Source organism: Metopolophium dirhodum, chromosome 1, assembly GCF_019925205.1.
Source record: "Metopolophium dirhodum isolate CAU chromosome 1, ASM1992520v1, whole genome shotgun sequence".
NCBI classification, from domain to species: Eukaryota; Metazoa; Arthropoda; class Insecta; order Hemiptera; family Aphididae; genus Metopolophium; species Metopolophium dirhodum.
Genome location: NC_083560.1, coordinates 124,214,981 through 124,240,802, shown reverse-complemented (window position 1 = coordinate 124,240,802; position 25,822 = coordinate 124,214,981). Strand labels below are relative to the sequence as shown.

The following is a 25,822-nucleotide window of genomic DNA, read 5'->3' as shown; positions in this document are numbered from 1 at the left end:
ACATTATAGGTAATCATTGATTACTAATAATGTTTTAGGAATGAAAATCACACCATACCTAGGTGTAACTCATAAATATTTACTATACATATTAGGTGATATATGGAAAAGTGTAGAATCTAAAATATTAAACATAAATATGAGCATACGATTAAAATGCACTATATGCAGATAATATTTTTGATTTCCACTGGTTAGGCTTAGGAAAACTCGCGTGACCGTGTCAAGAACGATGTCCTTTCGGTCGGTGCAAATAAACAATAAATATAATGTGTTTACCCAAATGTCGGATGTACTCAAATCAGTCCACTAGTTGGTAAACGACTAAACGGTGAACACTAAACACATTTACCTAGCGTTGACCGCGGACGACGTCTGACCATTAAAATGAAGAAAATGAAAACATTCAATGTGTCATAAAGTATCCTGTGGCATTGGATTTAATTTATAAAACTTGAATACGAAGTTAATGTTAACGCGTAACGTATCGTACAAACACACAAATCAGATTTCAATGCCATAACAGTTTATACTCTTCAGAACAACCAGCTAATTAATTAGTTTATTATAATGTATCTTCAGTCTCCGACTCTTCACTATATCTATATTTTATATAATATTATTCCACTGATTAAAAATTAAAATATAAAACTGATTATATCCAATATAATTTCACGTGCCTAATATAAATTATACAAGTTGAAAATCAGTGGTAGACTTTATTTTTACGAATTTAATTTAACTATAAAAAATATAGAGATAATCAATCCATCGCTTACTTTATCGTATAATACGTGCAGCTATTTATTATTATCATAAAACGGTTTTAACGCACATTATAAGTGACCTATGTATGATTTTAAATTATTACTTGCATGATACTTATAGGCATTATCCATTGGAGATTTTACATTTATTATTGTTACAAAGAGCTCTGTTTTCTGTGAACTTTAGGTACTATAGCAAAATAATATAAGTACATTTTTTTATTGAATTATATGCATTTACCCATTTCGGCCTCCCCTAAATGACAACTGGCTTTTATGTATTTTTAAAGAAAAAAATTAAACATTGTGATTTAGTCACATTGTATTTAATATCGCTTTTGTTTTACACAATTGACATCTAGGTTATGTTACTTATTGACATATAAACCTTATGAAACGGTTATAGAGCAACGCACTGATGTTTGATTGGTGGTGTTTTTATGTAATCTAAATTCAACTTCGCGAGGATGCTGTGTAACTCACAATGTACAGTGGGATGAGTACAATATTTGATATTTCAACGTCGCAATGGTCCCGAACTGATTTTTCGAAATTGCATTGATATTTAACAAACATCCTCGTTTATTTATTTTTTGGAACATTTGTGATTTAAATAACACATTATTTATCAATAGTTACCAAAATTACCGTTATTTATGCTATGGTTATGCATTTTCAACCATTAAATGTATTACTGTATTACTTAGTGATTGTTCGATCGGTGAATATACGTAATATAAATATCATTAATATTGCCAATATATATTTTAATCATTGGTCATATTTATAGTGTGTCTATTGTATGACCCGTCGATAAATTTATTGCTGGTAGTTATTGTTAAAATATAAATGTATTAAAGAGCACATTCCAATTTAGACGGTTAAAATAATTTAGTTATAATGTTAATTTTTGTTAATATTTCGAATTCTAAATTAATTTAATTTAAGTGCTTATATTTTAAGTAGTTTAGTTACGTAAGGTTAGGTTGTAGAGGACAAAGGCGTTTCCTATACATCTATATTCTATACTAATACTATAGTATAGTGGGCAAAATGCACGAACACCAACACAGTTAGCGGGCAAGAAATTGGCAGTCGTTTAGTTAAACAATTTATTAAATTACAACAAATAACATAATATGATACCTACTAATTAGTTTTAGAACCTAGAGTAAAGTCTATTATTATTGTTTTTTTATTGACTATGAATAAATAGTAACAAACTATAATATGTATATCTGACATAAAAAAAAATAAATATTTTTTAATATATTAATCTTTATTGTTTTTTTTTTTTTTTAATAAATGTCACAATACTAAAAATGGTCTCAGAATTTATTTTAGGTTAAAATAAACTAAAAATAAACATCATTTTTGACGTCCTTATATTTTATAAATTATAAGATACGCTAACAATTATTATCTAAAATCGAATACAAATAAAATAAAGGAAAGAGGGCCAAAGACCAATTCATAAATAATTATACCGTATATTATCTACTTATTATAATTATTAGTATAGGAAAGCAACTACATGCTTTTGTTTAAAAATAATATAAATTATTCAAGTGGAAGACATCATTCATCAATCGATTAATATTAATTGTTGAAATAGCTGATGGAGAGAGTAAAATATAACAGCTAGAAATACTATATTATTATCACGAATCACGTCTTGAAAAAGTATATTTATAAATAACCAGCCTGCAGTACACCTATAAACTATAAATTTATAAATGTATATAAATGTATTTAATTTCTAGCATACAGATAATTATATACATAATAATATTATATAATTTATACACTGTGGATTTTATGTGACGGTAATGTGAATATTGTCAACGCTTTTAAGTTTTTTTTTTATCGTTTCGATACCCGTATAATATTTCGTTCAATAATACTTTTGTTTAAATATTGTGTTTTACACGGTTTTTTTTTCAATTTTTAACATTTGAATAATTATTAGCAGTTATAGCAGTTATTAGCTTTATCGATAGTTTGTGTTAAAAAAGTTTTGAATAAAATATTCAAGACCTAACTAGTTAATATTATAGTTTTTTTCGATAAAATGTGTCCGAGATATTTTCAGTTATCTGAGATCTGGAATAGAAAAAATGGGTGTGCTAGGCACAAAACATGTACTTTAATGTATAATATAAGTCATATTGATATAAATACTAAATTGAATAGGTATAACTCGTCGAAGCTTTAAGAAGCGATAAACCATAATTTGACTACCTATCACAAATATTAAAATAATACGAACAACCAACGGTGGGTGGTTTGGTGACGGAGTGGCATTCTGAATAATATATTAATTTTAGGGTTTAACAAACCACTAAGTTGAGTAATAATTATTACAATATTATATACAAAATTGCTTTGTGCGAAACTGCAAACAAGAAAAACCAACACACAGCATCGTTCAATAAATATTTATAATATAAAAATCAAATTTTGTTTCTTATATAAACATAACTAAAAATAGAATATGTTTATTAAAGTATTATCATGAGTGTGGCGTTTTTTTTTTGATGATGAGTTGAATACTATTATAGTGTTGTTTATAATAATTCAACAAATAACACTACCTATCATAGATGCTTCAAATTTTACTCAACTTCTAGGCAAATTTTTTAAAAAAAATCGTGTTCTGTAACTCGGAAAATACATAAGTCGAATTGATTTTTATCTCCCTTGACATTCGAGTTATCGAGACTCGACTGTATAATATTTAAAATTATAACTACGATTTATTTTTGTTTATAATATTGTTTCTATATATACTGAACCTATATCAATCAGAGATACCACATTTATTATCATTGAATTGAATTATAAAATTTTTTTTACCATTGTATCTAACGTACCTACTTATTGTAATAATAATGCATAGTTGTTAACATGCAATTCATAGGCTTAAATAGCGTTAATATATTTTTTTTTAAGCGGGGGGGAGGGGGCTAGACATATTACAATAATATTCAATAAGCTTAAAAAAAATAGGAAGTGTTTGGGGGGATAAGCTCCTGAACCTCCCCCCATATTTTCACCTATGCTGAAATATAATTCTGTAATGCAGAAAGCTCTGATTCGATACTGACCTTTTTTAAGAATTTTAATTTATGCCATTTTCTAAGTGCGTTCTTGCGTGTTGTGTAAATGTGTGTAGTAGCTGATCATTATTCATTACTCATTAGTGTGTGTGACCGTAGTCCGTAATGGTAAAAGAGATAGTGGGGCGCTCCCGCACTTGCACGCACATGATCAGTGGTTGCGATGTAGGTAACATTTTTCACTAAAAAGTATCCACCTACTTTTCTCCATTGTATTTCGAAAAAAAACTAGTAATACGATAAGAAATTCGAAAATATATTTAAATTATTTATCAAGTTTATTTGAGATCAATCGTCCCACTTTTATGATTTTTATTTTAATTCCATGAATAATATGGTTAATGTTTAAAAATTCTCTATTTATTATAAATTTTAAAATTAAAATTGAGAAGAAAATAAAAGTTGAAATTTGAAAAAAATAAGATGATCATCTCAGCTAAAATTCATAACGAATTCAAATATTTTTTCAAATTTCTTATTACACTACTAGTATCGAATCACCTTAATCATATAGAAATCATAATTTAATATCATAACATTTACAATTTACAATACCGATGTTGTACTTTTGCATTTATACTTAATTGTTCACCAAGTAAGTTCACCACCTAATTATTGAGATATTCAAGAAAGAGATTACTCAGGAACGTACTCAACATTTTCGATAGAGGAGGAGGGAGTGAAAATGAAATTTTTGGTTGCCCACTTTACTTAATATAAACGATAATAAACTCATTACTATACTAAAATTGCATATTTTGTTGTGTACATTTAAAATAATATATAGAATTTTATTTTTTAAAGGCAAAGTTTTTCAATAACTTCATATTATGTAGTTTTTTCTTCTTCTGGATGGCATTATATAATTAATAACAAGGTCAACCCATTATTATAGTATGTATTAATAAATAATAATACGTAACTTATAAAATTAATATAAGACTCTGCAAGTATACTTGGTACTCTAATTATGGTTGGTGAGCTAGAAGGAGGAAATTATAATTGTAATTTTAAAAATAATATAGTCATAATACGATATACCTTTAATAATTGTTTCTAATTACAAACTGGTGATGGAATTTTTCTTTTGGTATTTTAATTTTAAGAGTTTCAATTTTTGAAACTGTACTATATTATATATATCAAATGTTTACCTTTGGCGTTCATAAACAACGATGGCCTACATGATTTAAGATTTAAAGGTATGATGGGCCGACGTTGATAATTTGGTTTTATTATAGGTATATCCGAACTACCTAAACTGATCATGATATTATTTTCTCGTGCAAAGGAGTTAAATCGTGGTATAATTTTGTTTTTTATCGCCAAAATGTGTCATAAAATATATGCACAGTTATAAGACAACAAAATTTGATACATATATATATATACATAAATAATATTTTTATTTTATACATCATACGTGACAAGCCCAAATTATTATAAATATTAAATTGTAAATAGTAAATATGGTAACAAAGTCTTAAAACATTCTCTAACAACTGAACAACAATATGCTAAATTAATATTGAAGTATAACTAAAATATATGTACTAAAAAAATTAGGATTTTAAAATTCACAATATTATTGAACGTTTTTGTTCTCACTTAGCATATTAATAGAACGTAGTAAACCATAACAAATATGTAAATTCATACAAGTCCCGGACCCTTGGAATTTTTTCTGCGATGTAGGTAGAATATTTTATGCCCATCTAATGTACCTAATAATAATAATAATAATAATAATAATAATAATATGTAAATCAAAATAGTACTAAATTGTATTGAGACAATATTGACACACTCATAAATATGTAAAAACCGGCATAATAAAATCGTATAGATAAGGAAATGCACAATATTATTCATTATAGCGCGTAAAAATAAATTAATATTGAAATATAACAATCATAATATTTTTCATTATCGACAGAATAGTAGATCGTAAATATTATATATTATTATCAAACATGTGTCGCATATAAGATGCACAGAAAATTAGATCTTATACCTAGTCGTCAGTCTACAATTGACACCTTTTATACAAACACGTAATTTTCATTTAATTTAATTTTGTTTAGACTTAAATAATCATCAAGTATGAAAGGAAAGTATGTAAGTGCGTTTGATAGTTTTTTTGAACCTGAACCAAAAAAACCGTCTTCTAATGCGCTATTAAATCAATGTAACGAGAGTGAAGAACAAAGTCAATCTGCAATGTGCAGTAGTAGTACATCGTTTGATACATGTAACATCGTGAGTACCAGTTTTAATGATATTGGATCGGTTTCAAAGTAATTCGTCAATTTATTGCCAACAACGGTATTTTTTAAGTATCTAATATGTTTAAAATTCGTTATATATTCCAACAAAGTTTTGTTTTTAATAAAATTATATTTTACTTTAGGCGTAATCTAAATAAATGCATGGGGCGTTATGTAAATACTACACATGTCATATACCTATAATATATTATGTTCAAGAAACGGGTCGTGAGATTTCAGTAGCGTTCTTCACTTTTAGCAGCTGTAGAAAAAATATGTTTTGTAATTTCATTATACTCTTCTGTGAAAATATTTTCACTCTTCCATTGTCATATTATTTGCAAAATTCTATTTCCATTATCTTTCATCTGCTTAAAAAAAGAAAAAAAAATCGTCGTTTTATTTAAAGTGGTGATCGCGTGTGACATAAACATTTCCACTTCGGAGAACATTTTTTGAATCATAAATTTGTATTAATTAATAAGTAACCATAAGTTGAATATATACCTACCCTGTAGGAATATGGTAATTTTTACATTTTGTTCTTTCTAAGGTGATAAACACAACATTAGCAAAAAATCGGTAAGAAAAATAAATTATCTGTACACAGCCAAAAAACATATTTATATGCTTAAATCTGAAACATATGCAACAAAACATAAACGAATCATTTTCAACAATCTTTTAGCATGCTTGTATAAATAATCTAATATATTATGTTTTTATGCTAAAATAAAAATTTTTTGGATTACAAATATTATACAATCATCGGTATATTTATTTTCGTAATTCACCTGAAGAATATTATAAAATGTCTGTTTTTTTACCATATTTAATTTTAAATTTGGAAAAAAGGTTTGATTAAAATAAAGACATTTAATCGTCTCAACATTTATTTTAAAAATAAAACCTATAATTTATTATAAATACGATACACCTACTATATCTTAATACTAATAATGATAATATTAATGATTAACGATATTATTAATATTGTATTTTTATATGTATAATATTTATTCTGTATTTTATAACAATATTTTGAATTTTATTTATACAACAAAACGTTAAAAGTTAACTTTTAAAAATTCATACAAAATTTCAAAACTATTTGGATAATTTGTAATTTTTGAAAATGGAGCCCCACCCCCTAAAAAAAAAAAATAATAATTAATTATTCATGGCTAGGTACGTGTCCGCAAGTCCGAATTATTATCATTCGCTAAAAATCTCATTCGTGTCAATCATTCATACGGTTTAATCAGAAAAATTATTTTGGAAGATGCATCTGCTGATGCTCACGAGCGAGTAGGTACCTAACCTATATTATAGTACAACGGTCAAAAATCGTTTGCAGACTCATTGCCGGCACAATATATTTGTTACGCGTAGCAAATCCGTGAACGATCTGTTACCGGCGTCCCTTCGAGTCCCCCCCCCACCGTTTTTCGTCCGGTTCTCGCTGCAAAAGAGTCGGCCGCACTCACTCGTCCGAATGTTGAGTATCCCTGCGCCCGACCGGTACGGGCTCGATCAATAAAGCGAGACACGCGGCGGCGGCCCAGGACGACGACACGCCTTTTTCGCTTCGCCCCAAAACGTCGCGGTAAAATATAACAATAATAATTATCATCATCACGCGCTTCGCAGTCGTTCCCCGGTTAGGGTTCAGTGGCAGTCAGACCGTAGCCGCCGAACGTGTGTAAAAGGACCAGACAACAGTATTGTCGTTGGGTTAGATACATTATAATATACCGCCGCAGACACCGACGCGCGTTGTTATAATAATTTACAATATTATATAATAATTATTCGTCCAGAGAACCACCGCAAATGCCTTACAGACAAGGGAAAACGTTAGTCTACTACGTAAGCACGGTTTTGATTAAATCTATTTTTTTTTTTTTTTTTTATGCACTGCACGTGACTATGTTCAGAGTTTGGAGACGCATGTCCTGCTGAGCTCGCCAAATTTGCCCACCCGGCTCAAACCGCACTCGTTTTTGTTTCGTTCCCACTATTATAGGGCATAGACTTGCCGTCGAGGCTTGCGAATGACACGTTTTCATAATATATAATTTGCACAAATTATATTTATTGATTATTACATAATATTGTATTATACAATATTGTATAGTACCTAAAACTGTCACACGATCGACGTGTTAAAGTTGGCTTTCCATGCAGCAACAGGTCGTCGCGATGTAGTTTTTAGTTTTGGTGGGTATAGCGGGATCTTTCTCACCGTCGAAATTTAAAATTCTGTTTTTGACGGTCTCGCACAGTATCACGGATAGGTTGTGCCTTGTAGGTTAGATACCTACATATCTTAGAGTTACAACTTACAACGATACAAGACCGAAACGCGTATTTTTTCTCATTCAATATTGTATATATTGCGTCACTGCGAAAACTTGTATTGTGCAATCGCAATTTTTATATTATGACGTATCAATGTGTTTATTGAACTTAATTTATAGTTTGCCTTACTGCGCTACTGCTCTGCGTTAATATACATGCACGCAAATTGAACGACATTTTTGTTGATTGTTGTTATTGTTGTATTATATATATTTATCAACCGATATAAAGCTGTTAGCTTAGTAGAAATTCTAATGTCGATGAAAACATAATATGAAGGTTTTCATAAGTATTTTAACATATTATTATTACATAAAAAGATTTTTGGGCTGCATGGGTACAGATATTTTATTTTTCTAACAAATATTTTCTAACGCTTTGTTTATCAGTTTATCGCCATAGAAACGAATAAAATGTAAAAATGCCCTCTAGATATATTATATTAAATTTATTAAATGGTTACTATTTATTAATACATATTATTAATGATTCATACATTTTTTTTAAAATGGAAAATATCGAGTACCTATATAGTGTGCTTCGTATATGTCACACCATCGCCACTTTATATAAAACGACGTTTTTATAAACATAACAGGCCAAGACTCAAATTAAAACAACAAATAATGGTCAAACAAACAATAAAATAATATTTTTTTTATAGTTTATTGAACATATTTTGGGCACTAATGACTATTGTATTGGTAACAATCTACACCAATAGGGACGTGGTAAATAGGTACGGAAATTAGATTTAATTGTCTGAATTCGTATCGTAAACGTGTTAATTGCACATTTTTTGCTGTGAATATAAAATTCATTGTTAATAGTTGTTAAACATTATAAATTATCAAATTCAGCGAACGACAAAATACTATATATAATATTATGGTATTATTGCTTGTGCTGACCATGGATGAAATATTGGTATATTTTTTACATATTAATATAATAAAATACAATATAGGTACTTGTACTATTATAATATTTAATATACATTTTTTTTTGTACTCTCGAGTTTTTAAACAAAATTTACAACAATTATGTACAAATTTACCCGCATAAACTGCCGCTTTGCATAGTCCTTAAAATGAATTTTAAGATTTTTACATATATAGGTAGGTACATGATATTTCAAAAATTATTAGTTTGATATAGTTTACTTCGAAACGTTAAGAAGACGTCACACCAGCATGCGTGTGTTATCTCTGTCTTATAAATATTTGAAAGTGATCAGTTTGAGAAAATTAGGTTTTTTTTTCATTTAATTATTAAAAATTATTGTTTAGTGCTATCAAAAAAAAAAAAAGAAAACACTGCGACACAGATAAAGTTATAGTTCTTCCATATGAGTTATGGAATTTTGATAATTCTACTATTAATACAGAGGGAGTAAAGTTGTCCCGCGCAAAACAGTTTTTTCTAAGTTGTATACATTTGTAAGACGGAAACAACTCATGGCGGGTGTGTCGTCCCCATTATGAGTAATTATAAACTTAAGACGATGACATTTTAACAGCTTGACAATATTGTGAAGTGTTAATATTAAAACAGTCATAATATAATATGTATAAAGTATAAGTATTTTATATAATACGATGTGAAATGTTCGTAATATTATATAATATTTTCATAAACCTAATTCAATAAATAATGAGCCGAAACATTTAGCCTGTCAGCTATTATAACGTTATAACTCCACAGGGGAATATTGACCTTTACTTTAATGAAAGGCAAATTATATAATCACCAAAAAAAAGACAATAATGGATGTTTTAATGTTTGTTATACCTTCCTGATATAAAAGTGTTACTTGATCGTGGTTGGTGAAAAAAATTGACTAAATTTTGTTAAATAAATAACTTCAATAATTGTATTTTAAATGTTTAAGATTGGCGAACGGGGTTCTGGTTTTCGACCAAGAGCTGGAGATGTCCAGGACTTTGAAGTACTTCGGGACCAATGTATACAACGAGGAGAACTTTTCGAGGATCCGGATTTTGATACAGTTGACTCTTCGCTATTTTATAGCAAATCGCCAGATAAACGGTTCGAGTGGCGAAGACCAAGCGTGAGCATAGATTTTAAATACCTAAATTATATTATTAACAGTAACCATTTAAGTATCTATTTAATTGAATAACATTAAAAATTTTATCCTTAGGAGATCGCAAGTAATCCTCAATTATTTATTGAAGGGGCTACAAGATTCGATGTACAGCAAGGAGAATTGGGTAAATGGAATAAAAACTTTATTATTTAAAACTGTTTGCGGTACCTATTTATTGTGATATTTAATTAGGTACATAAAAAAAATTAAATGTATAAATAATAAATTGGGTCGATACTCCAAGTTTTATACAAGTCTTCGTTATTTTGATAGGTGACTGCTGGTTGTTAGCTGCTGTTGCCAATTTGACTTTAAACGAAAAACTATTTTATCAAGTAGTCCCAAATGATCAAGGATTCGATAATAAATATGCGGGTATATTTCACTTTAGGTAAATATATTATTATTAGTAGTAAATGTGTGTATCGTATTATATTATTCGGTTTTTTTAGATTTTGGCAGTATGGCAGATGGGTTGACGTGGTTGTGGACGATCGTTTACCGACTTATCATGGAAAGTTAATATTTCTTCATTCAGCAACTGAAAATGAATTCTGGAGTGCTCTGTTGGAGAAAGCCTATGCCAAGTAAGCTGTTATTTAGGTATAAAAACCCCCGAAAAGCCAATACCGCCGGGTTCAGGTTTTTCTACAACAGCTTAATTAATGCAATATTGCAATGTAAGGTTTTTATATAATGCGCAATTCGCATTTTGATTTCTGCCTGTCAAAATATAATAATAATATAATTTATACAACATAGATATCGTAGGTACCTATAAACTATTATCGTGTAAAAAAAACTAATAATATTTGTCTTTTCGTTGTTAATAGTTGAGAGGTGCAACCCCCTCACAACCATGTTGCTTTAAAATTGTGATACCGTAAGTAATAGCATTGTTAAGACAAAACACATTGCCAAAATTCTATAGCTATAACCTGTTTCCTGAGAGCTTAGTTAATATTCTTTGCAAAATGTATTAGTAATATAGGCCCTAAAGCCGGATTTGAATGCAAAATTCATTATTTTTGGGAAGTCCCAAGCAATGTTTTTTTAGTAGGTACAAAAGCCGTTTCATACGTCATCATATAATAGAAAACTTAAACCACTTCCCCCTACCATAAATATGCTACTAGTTTAGTAATATTAACACTACATTATTGTTCAGTCGAGTCTCGATAACTCGATAACTCGAATGTCAAGGGAGATAAAAATTAATTCGACTTATGTATTTTTCGAGTTACAGAACTCAAATTTTTTTAAAAAAATTTCATAGGGACAAAAAAAAATTCGAGTTATTGAGGTTTTTGAGTTACCACATGATTTATTTATTTATTTTTTTTATTTTTTTATTCATAATTGCAATAACCTCATAAGTCATAACTGTCATTTTAATGTTTTTATGGTGACTAATTTTATTTTATCAGTCATATTTTATAATAATAGTATTTATTGATAAATCCTAATATTGAGTAGGTATTATAACTGTTAATTACTGTGTCTTCTATCTTATTTATGTTTATACTATTTATACAAAATATTGATGATAATAAATACATTTTATCTACTAGAATTCATGGATCATACGAAGCATTAAAAGGAGGTAGCACATGTGAGGCTATGGAGGATTTTACTGGTGGTGTGTCAGAAATGTATGAATTAAATGAAGTTCCAGCCAATTTGTTCACGATCATGCTGAAAGCTTTTCAACGTCAATCACTAATGGGTTGTTCTATTGAGGTAAAATAAAAAAAATATAAGTATTGGATTTAATAAAAGTTTGAAAAATAATATTTATATATAATATCCAGTACTGGCAGAGCGGCGTATTTTATAACCAGGCCGCCCAGTCAGTTCTGGATAATAACACCAGGAACCCTAGTAAATTTAGCGTAGCGTATTTTGTACCGCAGTGAGCGATCTACGGTATTCATAATCAATGATAATATATAATTTTACTCCATACAGGGTTATTGTCCTTAATCACTGTTTCTATGAAGAGGTAATACAACTAGTAGAGCCTATGTTTACTCTCCCGACGTCCCAAGCGTCTATTCTGTTTTATTAAAATTCATAGTTAAATATTATGTATAGTTAGATAAGAATCATTTTCCATTTTTATGTAATTTTAATTAGTTTAAACAGTTGATTTATCAACAGTTATAATATTGTTACTTAGATAGCTATAATCTAATAGCCCTGATTTTTTCCCAAACAAAAATTGTCCCTAATTTCACTTTTTATTCTGTCCAGAAAATATGATTTAATTTTGTCATTTTTTTTTTTAAGGCTGACCCAAGCGTTACTGAGATGGAAACACCACAAGGATTGGTTAAAGGTCATGCGTACAGCATAACCAGGGTAACATATGTGGACATTACAACTCCAAATACAACTGGCAAAATACCTCTGCTCAGACTTCGAAATCCATGGGGTAATGAAGCAGAATGGAATGGCCCGTGGAGTGATAAGTAAGCATTTTTTAATATTCAAAGACGTTGTTGTGTCATAATACATTGTATTATTGACTAGGTAGAGCATAAAAGTATTATTAATATTGATTATTATAATATTAATATAATTATTGATAGAAATTCTAAATCTTTTTTTTAGATCAGCTGAATGGAGGTTTATATCTGAGTCCGACAAACAATCTTTAGGTTTGATATTTGATGCTGATGGTGAGTTTTGGATGTCATACAAAGATTTTGTCAAATTTTTCTCCCGGTTGGAAATTTGCAATTTGAATCCTGATCTGCTAACCAAAGAACAACTTGGTGAAGACTCTAATAAACGATGGGAAATGAGTGTGTTTGAAGGTGAATGGGTCCGAGGTGCTACTGCTGGTGGATGTCGTAATTTTCTAGGTATAGATTTTGAAACTATTATCAACATTTATAGTAATATAACAATAATTTATATTTGTTATTTTGTCTTTAGATACATTTGCAAGTAACCCACAGTATCGTATTACATTAGAAGATCCTGATGAAGAGGATGAAGAGCGTAAATGTACTGTAATTGTTGCTTTGATGCAAAAAAATAGACGTGCCCAACGAAAGATTGGAGCTGAATGTTTAACAATTGGATTTGCTGTATATCAGGTATAAAAAAAAACATAAATGTTAATCTAAAAATATATGTTTAAAATTTTAGAAATATAATAAGTATGCAGCTTAATTATTTGAATAACATATGGAAAAAATAACATTTGTTTTAGCTCATCAACCCAGATTCTTTACCGAAACCACTTGACACAAATTTTTTTAAGTATAATGCGTCTACAGCAAGAAGTCCTACTTTTATTAACTTGCGAGAAATCAGTAGTCGATTCAGTCTACCACCCGGTACATATTGTATTGTACCTTCAACATTTGACCCGAATGACCAAGGTGAATTTTTACTTAGAGTATTCTCAGAACATGAAAATAACATGGCGTAAGTGATAATTATTATAAGCTCTTAAAATTTATTGTTATTATAATCGAAAATATTTTTATAGGGAACTTGATGATGAAGTAGGAATGGGCGAAGTTGATGTGAAGGTAGTACTAATATGCGTTATTCATTATTGTTTGTATTAGAAATGATTAACTTACATTACATGACTATGACAATTGTTTTAGATTAAAGAACAAGAGCCTGAGCCAGATAAAGTTGATAAAGCTAATGAGAAAATTAAAGAATTCTTCCTTAAATTGGCTGGTAGTGACCAAGAAGTCGATTGGATGGAACTTAAAGATATTTTGGATTATGCTATGAGAAATGGTAGGTTAAAAATCTATAAACAATTGTACATATTCAAAATAAAATACAATACATACTACAATACATTTTTATTTGCATATATATTATTCAAAATATATTATTACTTAAAAACACAACAAGGGTAAATTAATACTGAAGTGGTATAAACTTAATTACATAGACATAACATAGTTTGTTTCCTAATTAAAATATAATGTATTATACATGAAAGGACGCCACACATTGAATGCTATCTCCAATATATATATTTTTTAAAGTATGATTTTATTTACTATGTTAATACACAAGTATTAAGTTTTACTACTTTACTATTCTTCTTCTTCTTCTTATTATTATTTTTATTTTTTTTAATTATAAGCTTCGTAATCTGTGATCCATTAGCTTTTCATTAAAAATTGTATTATTTTAGATACCTTCAATAAAATAAAGAATCTTAAATTCCTGTGTGTTTGCTTTCAAATGTATACTAGGTATCTAGTAAATTTTTAATTTTTATGATACAGACTATCTTAGGTGTATATTTTCATTAAATTCTCATAGTAAAATTAATACAATGAATCAGTGTGTGGCCGATCTCTAAATAATAAATATAGAGTTTGATTTGTGAATAATTTAATGTTAAATCACACCCTTAACCAGCGACAATGTGTTTTGTTAAGCTTTTAACTGATTTGAACCACCTTTTTGAATATGTTTATATTTAATTAATCTAACTGCTTTTGTAATCACATTTGTCATAATTTTTAAGACAATTTTATATGTGAAAATTTGAATTTTATAAGTTTGTATATATCTTGGTATACCGATTTATAAATATAAACTATATAAATAAGAGTAAAAAATTGTAAGAACTTAAGTCATACTTTTGTTCCAGTTAAATGATATAGGTATGTGAATTCCAAAACAAAATAGTATGAAAATAGTAATGTTTTAATCATATTATTTTGCACTTGTAAATAATAATGTTATTGATTGTATGCATGAGTTTGAACCTTAACTAACATGGTTGCCTATTTGATTATACCATTTGTAGATGTGGCAAGTAATACAAATGCTGGAGATAATCTCCTTGTCAACTTACTTCAGACATTCTGTGAGTCTTTCTGTCAGGGATCGCCTTTAGCGTCTACATTCAGTAAGTATTTTTTTTTTAATTAGGAGATGTTTAACTAAATTCTACGTTGATATTGGTAATGTCTAGCTAGCTTAGATTAAATTGCATTGTACTAAACAGTTTACCTTTTCAGAAATGGAAAAAGCAGGATTCTCTAAAGATGTATGCCGTAGCATGATTGCTATGATGGATTGGGATCGATCGGGTAAGCTTGGTTTCGAAGAATTCAAAAGTCTGTGGATTGATATCAGACAGTGGAAGGTAATAACTCTCAACTAATAGTAGTAAACACATTTGTTAGGAATTTAAACTGACATTTGAGAGTGAAAATATTTTAAAATGTATGTGTTCCGATTTAGACTGTCTTTAAAATGTACGACAAAGAGAGCAAGGGTTACATAAATGGATTCGAATTAAGGCAAGCATTGAATTCAGTAGGGTACCACCTGAATACACACATCCTTAATATTATGTGTCATCGGTATGCAACCAAAGATGGAAATATAATGTTTGACGACTTCATCATGTGCGCCGTAAGATTAAAAACTATGATAGGTAAGTTCAATTATTTTACAAATTTACAAATTTTAAAATTACACATTTATTTTCAAGAATGGTTAATTTTTGTTTAACCACCTATTTTAAATCAAAGAACCTAATGAGATGCCTTGACGGCCACTCTGCAGTACTTCGGTTTAGTAAACTTTTTAAATATTTATTCAATACTATCCAGAAAAAAAAATTTTAAAAAGAAAATATCTGATTATTATGATCAGATTTTTAACCATTATTGTATTTTTTTATATTATTCTTAAAGTTTTAAAAACTATGTATCTGAATTTATTTAATTTGTCATAACTTAATATAAAGTTGTAAAATTATATTATATTTTTTTATTACATTTTTGATAAAATAATAGTTTTCTTTATAAATATTATTGAAAACTTTTTATTTTTTAGATATGTTCAAAGAACGCGATCCTGACAACAAAAATATTGCCTCATTTACAATGGAAGAATGGGTGGAAAAAACATTGTATTCATAGATTTAAGTGTCCTTGAGTATTATTTTTTTAAGGATTATTACTTTTTTTTAAATGTATTTTTTTTTTTGGAAGTGGGTTATTAAATTTGCATAAAATGTTAACTTTTTATATATATTCTATATATATATTACAGTATACTATGCATAAACACATAACCATGACTATTTAGGAGCTATTTAAAAAAAAAACTGTTTTGATATTTCCTCAGATTCAAATTATATTCATATGCAGCTTCATCTAAAATACATATTTTGAGGTCTGTTCTTATTGGTGCTTCCTAAACTTTGATATTTATTTATTAAGAAATTATAGGATTATCGACCTGTTTATTTAAATTAATTAACAGGGTCAGCCTGGAAATTACTTATATTTCCATTTATCATAAGTACAAACATATTTTAACAATGTTAATTATTTTTACTACAATTTATTGCAAAAATAAAAATAATAAAAACATTTCAGATTTATAAATTATTATATTTTGTCTATTTATTAATTATTTGAAATTTATTAGCATAATTTAAAGCTTTGTGAGTCTTTATGTAGTTACTTATAATAGCTTTCTAACATTGAGTGAAAATATATATTATATAAAATTAATATTTTTTTGATATCAAAGCCACCTGAATACCTAACTGTTGAAAACAAGTTTTTAAATCGAAATTGTTTAACTAAATGTCTTATGTTTATCCTGATTAAATATAATTGTTTTTCTGTTTCATATTTCATATAATATATTATAATTATTTAAATGTTATCTTTATTTTATCTAAATGTAATTTAACATCTAGTTATTAATTAATAGAAAATAATCTTTTTATAAACTAACATTTAATTATTTACATTTTTTAATTTATAAAAACAATACATTTTTTTTATTCATTTTTCTGGTATACTTAGTATTTATTTTGTTGGAAGCAATAGATTTTTTAAATTGTGTAATAACAAGTTTTGAGTTATATTATGGCGTGCTTATATAATATATATTTTTTATTATTATTAAATTGTTATAAAATATTTTAATCATTAATATGATTTTGTTATACATGTTATTACCTACAAGTTTAGATTTAAGTATCTAGTCTTATATTTACCTAAAATATTTTAAACTTACCAGACTCATATCTTTCGAACTTAACAGCATTGGGTAAATATGTATTTTTTTTATCATTATATGAAATGATAATAATATGAGAAGTTTGTAGTCAAAATATTGAAGTATACTATATTCATATATATATAGATAGATTATTTATTTATAAATCTACATTATCTTGTAGTTCTTTGATACATTTTTACATAGTCACCTAGGTAATTTGTGATAAATATTAATAAAATGTGATCATCATTCTAACTAGGTAGTGACATTATGGTATCATATTATTATGTATTCCTGAAACTGGAAGAAAAATATTACCTAGAAAATGTTAATCTGAATACAGTATTGAATTTTTAGTTTAAGTATAATATATTTTTTAACTTTTTAACCCGTCATTGGGTACATATAATTTGCAAGCCCGGGTTAAGGAGGGTGGGGCAAGGGGGGCACGGTCCCGGGGCTCATTAATTTTGGATGCTCATCTTTATCCCCAAAATACATTTTTATAACGCTTCCAATAGTTTTCAAAACGAAAATTATTTTGCTCTAGTTAATTAGGTAATTTAGTTAAAAGTATTAATGCATATTATTATTATTTTTACTAAACTTTAGAGGACCATAGTTAATAACCTAGCGAACCAAAATTGATTATTTGACTGTAAAAATGTTCAAAAAAAAAGCTTTACCACAATTAAGGGTGGGCTTACAACTCCCTGGTAACAAAAAAACCCAGAAAATAATAAAAACACATGGTTTCCCATCTCAGAAAGCTAAGGATTTTTATTTTGGCCCTCCAAATAATGTCTATACATAGTGCATACCAAGTATAATTTTAAAAAGCAAAACAATATTTATCACTTTATTTGAATTAATTTTACTTACAAAAATAGATCAAATAATGTATGCACAGGCCTCCATTCAAAATGTAAGCCGTATGTGTTTTCACCTCAGTTGATATTTTAGATTCTGAACGGAGCGATGAATGTATTGATTTTACAATGATGTGTGTTTTTTTAAATTTTTTAGTCATCACCTTTTAGGACAGTAAAAATGCTTAGATTTTCTTCGAAAATATCTTAAAATAGACTATTTGAAATAGTTGTAATAACTAATAGGTAACTAGTGAAGAAAAAGCATAGAACACAGCACACATATAGTACTAGGTATTATAGATAGAACTAAAATGTAGGTATAAGTACTTATGTGAAATACATGGGCAATACTATTTTTATAAATGTATAGACATTTGGAGTTAAAATGGATGAAGATCTATTGCCTACGTCACAGATATAATTAACCCGCAATACTTTTACGGTTCCTTACCCGTAACTGGCTAACCTCATATTTATAGATCTTGCCAAATAAGTAATAAGTACGTATTTGATATTTAGGATTACAAAAGTTCGCGGATAAAAACCATTCTAGCAAGTGATGATTAACTATAAAAGTATTAAATAGGTATGGGTAGAAATTAGGACAATAGGTACATTAATACGGTTAAAATGTTTTTGAAAAATATACAAAAAACATAATTTGATGAGACGTCTCCATAAGTGAAAAACATTGAATCGAAAAATAATAATAATACTTGATAGAGATATGGGTGTGGTAATATGGGTTTCAGAGGGTAATTAAGAATATGAATCGTAAGGGCATTGCGCTCGACTGATGACTAACGTCTCTCCAGCACCACCCATTCAAAAATTTTACAATTTTTTTTTACAGGAAATTAGCATGTAATTAATATGAATTTGCATGACTATCGCCAAAATTTGAATGACAAAATATTAACGGAAATTCGCACGTGTCTGGTTCGCAAACAAACCACGTTCGACTATTTCGCACGTCTCGCCAGCACCGCCCAAAATGGAAATTTTGCGAAAATCAAAAAACTGTTTATGCCAATATTTAGCACGTGATTAGCACGAATTTGCACGATATACCCCGAAATTCACACGTGTCTGGTTCGCGAACAAACCACGTTCAACTATTTCGCGCGTCTCTTTTATCATTGAACACTTATTATTTCAAAAGTATTAATGTTTTTGAAAATATTTTTTTACATAGTTTCAAGTTGTTAATAAACCAATGTTTTTATTAAAAAATTATATTTTCAAATATTTTTATCCTTATAGTTTTTAAGGTTTTTACTTTTTTGAATGACAACATAGAGATTTCATTACATATTCCAAAGCAGAATATGTTTCTAAGAATTTTTTTTTTTACGGACAAAAGTCCAATTCACAATATATTTGTATAGATAACAATAATATAATATAATTTAAAATAATAAAATATAACATAATAATAGATGAAACAATTATTAATATATAGAATAATAGGAATAATAATAATAATAATAATAATGATTATAATAATAAAAATAATAATAATAATAATAATAATAATAAAATACATTCAATGTTTATTAAAATAATTTACTATTTTCCGAAGACATTAAAATATTTATGGGGTCGTATGACATAATATACTTTTTAGATGAATGAGGAATATAAAATAAATGATTGTTGCGAGTGTAGTGGTTTTTGACTTTGAAATTTAATTGACTTAATAAAAATGAATCATCAATCTTGTTATTTAGCAATTTGGTGAGAAAGGTGTTGTATGATAAGTGTCTACGTACATTTAAAGGTTATAAGTTTAATAATTTTAAAATATTTCCGTAACCAGAGTGAGGAGTTCTTTGAATATTACATTTATGACCTATAAATCTGAGAGCTTTATTTTTAACTTTTTCAAGTTGATCATTATGTCCTACATTGTTGTGGTCCCAAATTAATGGAGCGTATTCTAATAAAGAGCGGACTAGTGAGGTATATAGACATTTTAAAGTAACTGGATCACGAAAATCGGCACAGTTTCTTTTTATCATACCAAATACAGCTAAAGCTTTATTTTTAATCGCTGATACATGAGCATTGAATAATAGCTTGGAATCAAATAAAATCCCTAAATCTTTAAACAATGACGAACGATGTAAGTTAATGTCACATATATGGTAATTAAAATGCAAGGGATTGTGCTTTTTGCAGTAAGTAACAATTTGGCATTTATCAATATTTAATGAAAGACTTTTGATTTATACTTTTTTTTGATTCATAAAAATTGAATTTAGAACGAGTATTTTATGAGTTATAAGTATAGACAAGCGGAGTAGTGGACAAACATTTTGTGGGGTAACCACTTCACTCCACCATCGGCACCATCTAAACTTTTTATTTATTACATTTTCATTTTCCATTATTTTTTAGTTTTATTTCTAGAAATGTCAATAAAATTTTATTTGTTGGTTAAGAAAGCTTGAAAATGTAATAGAAGGCTCCTAGTATATTGTTTCAAAGGTAGATGAAAAATATTAAAAATATTTAGTCACAGTTTTTTTTTTATAAGCATTTAAAGTTCAAAAATCACGAAAGTTAGCAAATTATTTTGAGTTGAGAATTCGTAAAAATTTTTCTTTGAAATATGTAATGAAATCTCTATGTTGTCATACAAAAAAGTAAAACCTTAAAAATTATAAGGATAAAAAATATTTAAAAATATAATTTTTTAATAAAAACATTGGTTTATTAACAACTTGAAACTATGTAAAAAAATATTTCCAAAAACATTAAAAAAACATTTTTGAAATAATAAGTGTTCAATGATAAAAGAGTCACCCGGTATAATATATTATACATAAAACAAATATAGATTTCTATTGCCCTTTAAACTCAATTAATTATTATTTTTTTTATTTTAAAATATTTATTTTTAAGTCAAAAAAAATGAGATGTCAAAATTCCTACACAGTAAAAAAAAGGTGAGTACTGGATAGTACCTAGTATGTTAGATTTTATAATTATAATTTAATATTTCTTTGTGAAAATACATAAAGTACCTACCTATGCGATTTATGTTAGATTTTATAACCAACATTGAACATATAATTATTTAATTATCAATGTGTAGGTATTATAATTATGTGATTTTTTTCTTGTGTGGGAACTTACATTCGCCCGAAAATTCGTATGCCACGATATGCATATAGTGCACTGAATTTCGACATAACAGTTTTTAGATTTACGGGGCTGCTGGCGAGACGCACAAAATAGGCGATCGGGGTTTGTTCGCGAACCAGACACGTGCGAATTTCGGGGTATATAGTGCAAATTCGTGCTAATCACGTGCTAAATATTGGCATAAACAGTATTTTGATTTTCGCAAAATTTCCATTTTGGGCGGTGCTGGCGAGACGCGCGAAATAGTCGAACGTGGTTTGTTCGCGAACCAGACACGTGCGAATTTCCGGGTATATCGTGAAAATTCGTGCTAATCACGTGCTACATTTTGGTATATCGAGTTTGTTATTATTTTTAATTTTTCACGTTGGGTGGTGCTGGTGATACGTCTCTCCAGCACCGCACATCATTTTTTGTCATAGAGTTGTATATTTTGTCATGCAAATTTTGGCGATAGTCATGCAAATTCATGCTAATTTCCTGTAAAAAAAAATTGTAAAATTTTTGAATGGGTGGTGCTGGAGAGACGTTCGTCGACTGATGGGTAGGGTGATGGCCAGTTGCGATCGTACGCCACCGCTGGATAGCGCAGTGCCAGACAGCTGTCATGTTTTTCTATGTTTGTGTTGTGTTACGCTGGCACACTTGTAAAAGCCGACACAGCTGTCTTCGGTCATTTTTCCACAATTTATGTTGCATAATATTTATACCTATCGGATTTTAAACTTTGAACCGAACCGGTGGTCGAGTGTCATATATCTAGTCAGTAGTCACGTATAGTCACCTGCGTGGTTGGTGAAATAATTGACTATTACATGTCTAATTATTATGAAATTATTATTATTTTTCCTATATTTGAGAGTCCTTGCTACTTATTAATATATATTATTATATAGTTAACGACTAGATGCGAGCTAATAGATGTTATTGATAATAAATATTTTACTTAAAGTATTCAATTGTTATATTAATATATTATTTAATATGTATATACCCTTTGTGTAATTTGTATGTCGTATGTGTACTATTTATGTACCTACCTACCTACTTACCTATATGAGGTTATTGGTGTTGTAGGATGATCGACATATTTTATTGGCTATATCCTATACTCAAGGTGTATCCATCGATGCACCTTATAATTGGGTGGTCATGGACCACGGTGGGTATGGTGGGTAATGTCCCTAAATTAATAAAAACAATATATTTAATAATCCAACTGGTGGTTAAGTGTAATATAGTTAAATACGAATAGAACTACTAGGTAGTAAATACTAAATAGTAAATAGATTGGAATATTGGATGTATATATTGTTGCATTTCCAATGTTTCAAATAAACGGTACAATACAATTAGTTCAGAACATTATATTATGAATTATAAATATTATGTATTAATTAATGTAGGTATATACCTAGCGGGGATGAGATAATTTTTATATTTTATTCGTTTCATTTATTCTGTGGCTATACAGTAGCCAGTGGGTGCTGTCGTGCTGTCGTTAATCGTTATTAATTATTACTTATTATATTGAGTACGAACACGAATACCTATTTGAATTTAAAAGAACAAAGTTATGGCTGATTGACCATTTTTACATGCAAATATAGTATAAAATAGTAAATTAAATAAAATAATCTTAATTTATTTTAGATTCTGAGTGGAACAATGTGTTCTTTTATTTTTATTTGTGTCTATCATCACCTTTTGGGTTTTAGTACAATAAAAATGCTTCAATTTTCTTCCACAGCATCTTTTCTGGTTGGAAAGTGAATCTAGTTATGTTCTTTGGGAGGGGGGGGGGGGGTCAAAAGTAATCAGTAATAGTTAGGAAAAACAACAACAAATTAAGGAAAAATGAGATTTTAACACTAATTATAAATGTGAATTTTAGTGAAACACTGAAACTTAGTTTCGTATTTCCGATAATATTATAGCTTGCTAAGTGACATAATAGTATAAAGTATGAACACTATTATAGTACAAATTGAAGAAGTTTATCTTGGCCTGTATATAAGTCGATTTTTGATATTTTATTCCAATATTTAGCTTTACTTTTTGAATTTAAATTATCGAATTTAGTAATTAAAATATCAAAAATTAACATTTATACAAGCACCTGGCACAGATTAACTTCTCTTCTACAATGCTGTTCGGTGTTTTTACACTCGAATGACTCAATAAACCATATTATTGGAAATACTAAAATTCATTTTCATAGAATTTTTCCATACTATTAATCAAGGCTGGGCATTCAAGAGTTAAAAAGTTAATTTAATTTTAACTTTTTAACTTAACTAGTTACTTTTGGCATTTCATTAATTTCCTAAATTTCTTTTTTAATTAACGTGAAATTAACGAATTAATTTTTCATTTTAAGAAGTAAGTTAAGTTAATTTATTTTGTTTTTAATTTTATTATATTTAACTATGTCAGTCTATTTCGTTTTCATGTCAAAAAATATATAGGTACCGTGAATTGTTTAAAGTTTATAATTTATATCATTCGAATCTAACTAATTATATGTAAATACTGTATAAAGTATTAAAGTATAAACACTAAAGTCTATAATTTAGTTGTGGGTTGGATAAAAATTAAGTACGCTAGCGTTGTATAAACAAATTAACTTAATTTTAATTTAATAAAAAGTTAACAAAAAGTGTGTATTTATTTTTAACTAAACTGAGTTTATTTATAGTTAAATTAACTTTTAACTTTTTGTTATTGGTGCATATTAACTTGGACTTAACTTAACTGAGTTAAAAAAAGATCACTAACTCACCAAGCTTACTATTAATACCCTTCAAGTATATAAACAAATATTTCAAATAAGCATAGATACCTATTACCTAATATTATGATATAGGTACCTACCTTTTTTAAATTATGTTTTTAATTTTAATTTTCATAACTGTTGGTGTTTTATCTATTAAAACTCTATAACCCTATACGGGTATACCCTATTCAGGCTATACCTGAAAGTTGCTCTAAAAACAGTTCCTATTATAGCATATTTTTTGTGTCAACTTGTTCATTCATTGAAAAATATGATCGGCGAGACGTCCTCTTAACTTTACAAGCTTACTTTAGAGATGATGATTTTAGAAATATAATAAAGCTATAATTATAAATAATAATATAATATAATATTTTTATAACGATGTTATTTTTCTTATATATAAAGAAAGTTCGTACAAACTTCATGCCATTATTTTAAATGTATTAATAATCTAATAATATATTTTAAACTTTGTATCTACTTACATTGCGATTATAATAAAACATATTTTAAAATAAATATTAAATTATAATGTATTTTGTATTTAATCATATTTGTATTATTTAAATGTACATTATACTCACACCGATAACAGCACAATACATAACTATATAGAAAAATCAAGTCTCAAGTTGAGGGCTACAATATATTTCCAATATAGATATTTTACAACACAATGTTGATACTTTATGTGGTGATAATATTATATAAATACTATTTATTTACATTAAAGCGTATAATTCTCACACAGATAAATATCATAGTTCCAAGTACGATAATAATTAATGTTTTTACTAAAGGGGAAGGTTTTATGAAAATTGTGTCTTGTAGGTATCGCGTTCTCCTTTACTCCCTTGATGAATGATGGCCTCATTAAAATTTTAAAATTTCAACTAATATCAATGATAAGCAAAGTGTAACTATTAATATCGAATAATTCGTATAGACCGACTAGTCATGTAATGTTTTGATAGAGCAACGTTCAAATACTAATTGCAAACAAAACTATATATATATACAAATTTGAAATTTATCATTATTATTTCACCATTCGGCACTCGGCAGTCACAACAATATTGTTATATGATAGGTACCTATACCTATACCCTATTATAGATGATCAAAGAAACAAGTATCTTATGTAGATTATAGGTAGGTTCTTAAAAAATGTCATGGGAGTACCTAATCCATGGTCAAATAAAATATATTAGATATTTAAATTCAACTAATATGTGTCGCATATCAATTAAAATATATTTTATATTTTTAAAATATGCACCCATATACTTTTCTCTTCTAAGGAATCATAGTCGTACATTCGTACCTACAAAAAATATTGTACTGACGTCATTTTTGAGAAAATCAGAAAAA

General features: G+C 27.9%; 1 protein-coding gene across 4 annotated transcripts in view; it reads left to right on the top strand.

Moving 5' to 3' along the window:
• Positions 1–17,028, top strand: part of LOC132935293 (calpain-A-like) — a 51,701-nt gene extending 34,673 nt beyond the window's left edge. For 2 of the 4 annotated variants that reach the window (XM_061001786.1, XM_061001788.1), the window contains 15 exons: positions 10,406–10,585; positions 10,679–10,748; positions 10,898–11,015; positions 11,077–11,211; positions 12,196–12,364; positions 12,914–13,095; positions 13,238–13,491; positions 13,565–13,728; positions 13,845–14,062; positions 14,127–14,169; positions 14,251–14,392; positions 15,426–15,527; positions 15,640–15,767; positions 15,866–16,061; positions 16,466–17,028. In XM_061001786.1, the coding sequence (XP_060857769.1) occupies positions 10,406–10,585; positions 10,679–10,748; positions 10,898–11,015; positions 11,077–11,211; positions 12,196–12,364; positions 12,914–13,095; positions 13,238–13,491; positions 13,565–13,728; positions 13,845–14,062; positions 14,127–14,169; positions 14,251–14,392; positions 15,426–15,527; positions 15,640–15,767; positions 15,866–16,061; positions 16,466–16,551 (2,187 nt within the window). In that variant the 3' untranslated portion in view covers positions 16,552–17,028. Of the gene's footprint in view, positions 1–7,799; positions 8,023–10,405; positions 10,586–10,678; positions 10,749–10,897; positions 11,016–11,076; positions 11,212–12,195; positions 12,365–12,913; positions 13,096–13,237; positions 13,492–13,564; positions 13,729–13,844; positions 14,063–14,126; positions 14,170–14,250; positions 14,393–15,425; positions 15,528–15,639; positions 15,768–15,865; positions 16,062–16,465 lie in introns of those variants that run through there. The other 2 variants (XM_061001789.1, XM_061001787.1) reach the window with 2 other exon arrangements.
• Positions 17,029–25,822: the final 8,794 nt, after the last annotated feature.